Raw genomic sequence first — 7,982 nt, 5'->3', positions numbered from 1 at the left:
TTCTACAAGACAAGCCACTGTAATGAGAAGCCCACGCACCACAACGAAGAGTAGCCCCTGCTCTCCACAACTAGAGAAAGTTCGTGCACACCAACAGAGACCCAACCCAACCAAAAATAAATAAATAAATTTATTTAAAAAAAAGTCAAAGACAACTAACTTGAGGTTTTCTCTGTGCTTTTTCCATCTCAAGCACTTAACTGTGTCTCTGAGATCACAATGGGAATGATCAGTGGGATTTTAAAAGAGAATTTTTGTGTCCAGAAAGAAAGGTTACTGTAGTAGAGCTTAGTGCTGAATTTATTGATGCTATAAATTAAGAATCTCAGTTTTTATGAATGTTTAAATTCAGTCTACATATCTTGTTTTTCTCTGTCTTCTCTTCTCTCTTCCCTTCTTCCTTTCTCTCTTCCATTCTTTCTCTCGCTCTTTTTTAGAAATACAATTTAGTAATTGTCCAAAAAACAAAACAAAACAACTATCAGGCCTCCTAAATTCCCACTGGCCTTTTCTTATTTATCAGTGTCAGTGATAATCTTTGTAATTATGTCTTCCATTGCTTCTACCATCCATCATTTACCTCAGAGTAGAAGCATTTGCATCAAGTAAACAGACAATAGATTTTGACTAAGATGCAAGTTCTCAAGAAATACAAGGGGATTAGAAAGTGGATGCATAGAATATTTACTTATTCTATGGACTTTCTTTTTTTTTTTTTGATTTTGTCTTTACCAGGATATAAAGCAGAAAATGGACACTTGCTTTTTCATTTATTTATATTTACAAAGACAGTACTTAAAATAAAACCCACCAGATGACAGTCTTATCATTCTGCTTTTATTTATTGTTTGGCTAACTTACAAAGACATAGATGTCTAGGGTAGGTCCTATCCCACCATATAAACTATTCTGATGACATAGGTACCAAAATGTGCATGTTTACATAGTGCAGTGGTATGAAAAACATTTTCTTTCTTTACAGTCCCTGACTATAAATAGGGAAAAATTAATTTCATGCCAGAAAATTTTGGGCACTTTAACAGTCATCACATTTCTGCTACTAAAATAACAAAACTGGTATTACAAGTTAAAATATAAAGGCCTAACAGTTTTTACAAATATGAAATTAATCTGCTACTTAGACATAAAAAGTCAATTTCTCTCAAATCACCAAGTAAGGCACCATTGGATTAAACATGTTTCTTGGTTTTTACTAAATAAAATGCATATTGAAATAAATACTGAACACTGAATTTTAATACTGTAATACATTTCAATATAAAATATGTGAATGTTAAAATACTGTATTGCATCTTGAATACATTTATCTGGAAATTTTATGGGAAAAAATAGGTAAGCTCTGGTTTCAGGGAAGGAACTATTAATTTTTGTGATCTGCCATAGCTGAAGATTTCAGCATAGAACTTATTCAAAGTTTTGGATGCAGTTAGGTTTCTAACTTTAAAAGAAAGGGTGTACATGTATTAATGGACTATTCACTTAAAGAATACATTTTAAAACACCTCTATCCTGGATGAATAGCAACTTTGAGCTGTGACCCTGTTTCAAACTTAATATGGTATCTGCAAAGTTGGAATATGCAAGGAAATCGGCCATTCTTACCACCTGTTACCAAATTCGGACCCATTTTCTTTGGGTCTGACTTTTCTCTGCCATATTTGCTAGGAAGGCCCAGTTCCATCTTTTCTGAAGTGGGTCCTTAGGCCTTATCATAAGGATTTCTACCAACAATCAATATCCGATCAAAGAATTCAAAATAAAATGATGCTACTGTGTTACCAAAATATTAGAGATTGAAAACTTTTTTTGAAAATACTCTGCCAAGCTTGTTATACCTTTGTTTCTTGATTTTCTTTGGGTAAAGGGCCCCAAGTGAACGAACATATGAAAGACAAATGAATGGTGGTGGGTGGGGGTGGGGGGGAGCCCAAGTTCTCTAATGTACTAATAAGCCCAGGACTTTGGCAAGGAAAGTTGTAAAACTACAATATATTCAAATGGGCAACTTCATAATTTATTAGACATCCCATTTATTAGAACTCTAAGTTCTTTTGCTTTTATATAAATGAAACAATTATTCTATAAATGGGAATGTTTCTTTCAAATTTTTCTTTGGATTGATTTCTTGTTAGCATCTCCCAGTAATACATGAATAATTCACTGAAACCAGGATACAAAGTTTAGGTAGATGTACATAAACATATCTAGCCGTGAGCTTTTAAAAAATAAGTAATGGTAATTTAAAACATAATCAACCATATAAAACACCTACATGGAAACCCTTTTTTCCAAGTCTATAGCTAGATTTAAGAGTCCCAGTAAAGTTTTGTAAACAAAATCATACAAAAAAAAAAAAAAGGCAAGGCTGGTTCATCCCTATGGTCCTCTGGAGGAGCTTTGTTTGCATAGATCCAAGGCAAATGATTCTCCCAGATAGATTCAAAACAAGTTCTTCCCAATTTCCAGCAGCAGTCTCTTTCTCTCAACCCCACAAGCATCAGATTTAGATTTTTTAGAGTTTTGCCCATCAACTCAAACCTGTTCCCTTCTTCCACATTCCTGGTTTGCTACCTTTCCCTGGCTTTCCCCCACAGCTGTGGAGCCTGTGAGCCTCCTGCCCTAAGGAGCAAGCTGGGCTGGAGAGGACTGAAGCCACTCCACATGCATAAGGCAGGAGGCCAACCAACAGATGAGCTCAAGGCAGCTAGTTGTGAGCCGCAGAGCCCCCACTGGCTCTCAGTTTCTTTCCAATGGCTTTATTCCACGTGACTGTAAACCCTATTAGATCAATTTCTGTAAACCCTATTAGATAAATTTCTGACCTTGGTACTGTGAAGCAATACTTGTACACCGATTTCAAGGGAAGAGGGAAAACAAGGGAGCAAAATCCAAGGAAAGCTGTTTGCCAAACAAGGTGTTGGGTCCTAACTTTATTAGTTACCTCTTGAATTGGTAAAGCTCACCTTGCCTTTGGTTTTTAAACAAGAGGTTTTTTCACTAGCCTCTATCTTCCGGACCTGTGCCATCCAACATGGTAGCTGCCAACCACGTGTGGCTATTGAGTACTTGAAATGCGACAAGTCCAAATGGAGATGTGTTCTAAGTGTAAAATACACACCAGATTTTAAAGACTTAGTACCAAATAAAGAATATAAAACCTCATTAAAACTGTTACATTGATTGCATATTGAAAAGATATTTTGGATGTTAGGGTTAAATAAAATACATTAAAATTAATTTCACCTATTTTCCTTTTTTATGTGGTTACTAGAAATTTTAAAATTGTATATATGGCTCACATTATATTTCTATTGGGCAGCTCTGAATTTGCTTAGGTGGTCTGTGGTTCATGGAAACAGGAGGCCAAACATGCAAAAAAGGCATGGAAGCAGACAGCTCTCAGGGACCTTAATATTGTACTCTGCAGCAAAAAAAAAGCAGTGAATGTTTGAATTTGGTTGGTTGAAAGCTGGGACACAATTCATCGCTGCCTATTTGCCACAGAAGCCTATTGATCCCCAAAGCAGCCAACAGGCTGTAGCTGAAGCAAGCAATAGCTTTAAGAATATACACAATATAAAAAGCGAGGTGCATTTCTTGACTGCATACCCACCCTGCACACACATATTCCCACGTCACCTTCCCTTCTTCCCTATTGCCATAATGAAGGGGACAAGGGAAGACAAGAGGAGGGTGTGCGACTTGGACAGCAACGACAGAAGGAGCTCTTGGGCTTGGGTGGAGAAGAGCAGGCAAGGATCACCTCGGGATGGGAGGAAGGGGTGGGGCACCCCTTTCTCTTCGGTTAGATCCACCTCGATGAAAAAACAGACAAAATATAAATTGTGGTTAGAAAGCTTATGTTTTCACTGTGAAATTTAAGAATGGCTGCAAAAGTATGCACTCCCCGCCCCCCCCCACCTCCGCCATGATCAAGGCTGTAAATAGTTTAACTAGCACATGCGCATGAGAAATGAAGGGAAGACGCAAGTAAGGATCTGAACAAATTTTACTAGAGAAGGATGATGACCACTGGCTACCAAGTACTTGTACAAAGTTAAAGTTTTTAAAAAATTTTTTTCTCATCACATAGTATATGTGATGATATACTTATATATAATATATATTATAAAGAAAATATGGATGAGAAAAACAACAAAAATTCACCAATGCTTGTACCACCCAGAGATAACCAATAACATTATATGTATATTTTTCATATATAAACAGTTCCCTTTTTTCTTCCAAAAACAGGATCATATAGAGTCCATTTGAACATTTTTCAGTCATTACGCTTTACAAATAGAATTATTAATGACACATTGCATTCTATTATATAAGTATACTATAGTTTATCTAATCAATCCCCTTTTGTTGGGCACTTAGGTATCTCCTAAATTCTAAACAATGCTTTTTTGATAGCAGCCATCCTAATGGGTATAAGTGGTATTTCACTGTAGTTTTGTGTTTTCCTAATGATTAGTGATGCTGAGATCTTTTCATGTGCTTACTGGCAGTCTGTATATCTTTTTTCAAGAAATATCTATTCAAGTATTCAACCCATTTTAAAAATTGGGTTGTCTAGTTGTTTTGAATTGTAGGAATTCTTTATATATTCCAGATATTAATCTTTTATCAGATATGATTTGCAAATATCTTATCCCATTTCCTGGGTTTTCTCTTCACTCTATTGATAGCGTTCTCTTAAAAACTATGTGCATTCATGGACTATCAGCATGCCATAACCAGGTTTAAAATCCATTCACAATTAAAATACTCATTTGTCCTACACACATTTTTTTTTTTTTTTTTTGAGGATCTAACAGGTGTCAGGCATGAAGCCAGGTGCCCAGATGCTGTGAGTAGGTCTACCAGTGACTCGTGTCAGCCGAGGTCTGCTAAGGCCACTGTTCTGAGACTCAGGTGGGCCACTATTGATGGATTCCTCAGCAGGCAGCCACTTCCCTGACAGCAACCAAAGTAGCCCACTTAGGGATTTCTGAGTTAGAACAAATCTCTGAGCAAGGGGAGGAGTTAGAGGAAAACAGTGGCAGTCCATTACCTCACTTCTTCCTCTTTTTATCCCAACCAAGTCTTTTCTTGGGCAGGGACCAGAGGAAAGACTCATCTGGATGTAAACCAGCCATCTGTCACAGAGCCTTGACCATCAATTGACACACCACAAATGGTTAGCAAAACGAGGGCTGGCCTTGTGCAAAGCTGTAATTAGATGGCACTGTTCAGGGCCGTCTGGGTGCCCTACCAGGCAGTGGGCCTGGGGGCCGAGGCAGGTACAGCAGCATGATAAAACCACTCCGTAGTATTGATACTTTGTATTAGAGAGATGATCCATTATCATTATAAAATATTAAAAAATTTTTTTTTGATGTGGACCATTTTTAAAGTCTTTATTGAATTTGTTACAATATTGCTTTTGTTTTATGTTCTGGTTTTTTGGCCACGAGGCATGTGGGATCTTAGCTCCCCAACCAGGGATCGAACCCGCACCCCTTGCATTGGAAGACGAAGTCTTAACCACTGGACTGCCAGGGAAGTCCCTCATTATAAAATATGAAACATGCCTGATGCTAGAAATATTTTTTTAAATCCTTAAAAACATTTTTGGAGGGCTATGGAAATTAATTCACCGATTTAAGAAATATTTTTAAATACCTACTGTATTTCAAGATCTGTGCCAGTTGCAGAAGGTGCAACAGTGAGAAGGACATAGTTCTAGTCCTCAAGTTGCGGACAGTCATAAAGACAGGAGGTCATGGGAAGGAATGTGTTCCGCTATTAAATTAAAAATCTATAGGGGTTGTGGAGGATGGGTCTGTTATTGACTTAAATATACAAATAGCACAGAGAGGGTGGGGTGGGGGAGAGAGAACGTGAGGTTATTTGTCCCATGTGAATACTTTTTCACCAAAAATTTCAACCACCAACTCTTGTATGATAACCTTATTACAGGTATGCCTCTTTTATTAGGCATCATCTAAAGTGCAGTATTCCACATAAATAAGTTTTCCTAGGAATTATAAACGTGTCCTTTCAAGCAGCAATATTCCATTTATTTCTGGCATTTTTTTCAGGGAAATTTTTCTAAAATACTTTCTAATTCTTTGAATCCTTTGACAGAGGCACAAAGCACTTGTCCTGTTTTTAAGAGCCCAACAAAATATCTAGCATTACCCAGTGCTGTGATGCCTAGCACAGCTGTGTCCTAGCTCTTCTTTTGATCCAAGACTGCCACCTATCACTCCTCCCTGAAGTCAGTGATTTGCTTCTAACCAACCACGACTTCAGCTGATATTAATCTGCTCTAAGGCTGGCAACCAACCAACCAAAAATTAAGCACTGTGTTTTAAGAAAGAGTCAGTAGGCTCAGAGTATGGGAAGGAGCTCTGCTGGGCAGTGGGGACGGGGTTAGGGACATGTGACAGTCATCTGACATGCTCACTTTTTCTCCACACATTTCTGGCTTGGGAGATTGGTTCTGAAGCTAAGGCTGTTACAAGAGGGGGCCTCCTCAGTGATATATGTATATTTCATGCTAATTCCTTCTTAGTTTTATACATTTATTGTTGTGATATATGTTTTCTATTTCCTCCTCTTGTTCACATATTTCTTTTCAGTAGGGGAAAACTGATTCACTTCTTTATGGTAGCATTACATCTGTAAGCAAAAAAAAAAACCAAAAAAAAAAAACCCCAATCTAAATGTCCAATAATGGTAAACTAAATTATTATATGCTGACTTGATAGAATCCTGTAAAATAAAAACCATGCGATAAAATAGGGATGTGTTTACACAGTAATGTTATATAAATCTCATCACCAAAAACCCATACTCTATAACTATATAAATTAATCAGAATTAGATGGATAAAAATTAGAAGATAACAGATATTTTCATTTTACCAGGTTATGTTATGTGGAGATATTATGGGTATACTTAAAATTTTCACGTAATGCTCTGCAAAGTTATATTTAAAAGATCAGAGCAGTTACAGTGAGTTTTTGTTATAATTAATGAGACATTTTGCCAGTCTCAAAACTAGCAGGGATAGAAGATGGCTCTAATTGTGCCGTCTTACGAAGATCAAAATGGGGAAGATTGTCCAAGCAAGCAAAATAATAAAATTTAACCTATTAGCAAACTAAAGATATTCTGAGCTTGTAATGACACATTAAAATAATCATTTCTCATATGCATTCTGGATGTCTCCATTTTCCTCAATGAGTGTATAAGTGGGGGGAGTTTACAAGAATTTAGATGGTTCCAAATCCAGGAGTGATTTCTCTGAAACTACCCCACTCCAGGCAAGGGATGTGGATTTCCTATACAAGCCTCAGTTGTGTATAACCCAGGCTACTCAAGTATGAAGCCATCTAAAAGCCCTCGTAGAAATACTCACTCCGGCTTTCATTTCTTGCCAATTTACTGGGATAACTTTTGCTTGTTTGTACATATGGCTCTGGAGGTGGCAAATCAGAAATCGGATGGAAGTAGAATCTGCTTTCCCACTCATCTGAGGGAGAGAAACAAACAGTATCTTCAGTCACAGACAGTCTGCTCTGAAGACTTACGTGATGAAAGGCACAGAATGAAATATAGAGAGAACTGCAGAGATCCCTTCTGGTTTTATGTCTAGAAATTTAGAGAAAAGCTGAAAGTGCTACAAATGTCACTGATTAGCACAGCGGTAAAAAATACTGGTCTGCAAATTAAACCAAAGACAGATTCAAGCGACCTTAACTAGGGTGACTAGGACCCAGCCAGTCCCTCTCAAGAGCTGGGGGCTAAGGTTTGGGATGCCTTTCTTAATTACTCCTCCACCAGTGGAAGGAATAACTAGGACCATCTGATAACAATGGCAGAGATAAGTTGCTCAATATCTTCAGGCCACTGGGCCTCTTACTGACAGCAAACTGTTCACAAAGGTAGGTAAGAAGGAAGTT

The 7,982-nt window shown here is 37.5% G+C and overlaps 1 protein-coding gene across 3 annotated transcripts in view; it reads right to left on the bottom strand.

The window, feature by feature from the left end:
* Positions 1-827: 827 nt before the first annotated feature.
* Positions 828-7,982, bottom strand: part of WIPF1 (WAS/WASL interacting protein family member 1) — a 116,415-nt gene continuing 109,260 nt past the window's right edge. For all 3 annotated transcript variants that reach the window (XM_057746010.1, XM_057746011.1, XM_057746012.1), the window contains exons 7-8: positions 7,439-7,552; positions 828-3,836 (exon numbers count right to left, since the gene is read on the bottom strand). In XM_057746010.1, coding sequence (XP_057601993.1) covers positions 3,781-3,836; positions 7,439-7,552 — 170 coding nt within the window. In that variant the 3' untranslated portion in view covers positions 828-3,780. The remainder of the gene's footprint in view (positions 3,837-7,438; positions 7,553-7,982) is intronic.

Source organism: Hippopotamus amphibius, chromosome 8 (genome assembly GCF_030028045.1).
Source record: "Hippopotamus amphibius kiboko isolate mHipAmp2 chromosome 8, mHipAmp2.hap2, whole genome shotgun sequence".
Lineage (NCBI taxonomy): Eukaryota > Metazoa > Chordata > Mammalia > Artiodactyla > Hippopotamidae > Hippopotamus > Hippopotamus amphibius.
The sequence above is the reverse complement of the archived record's forward strand: the minus strand, read 5'-3'. Positions and strand labels throughout refer to the sequence as shown.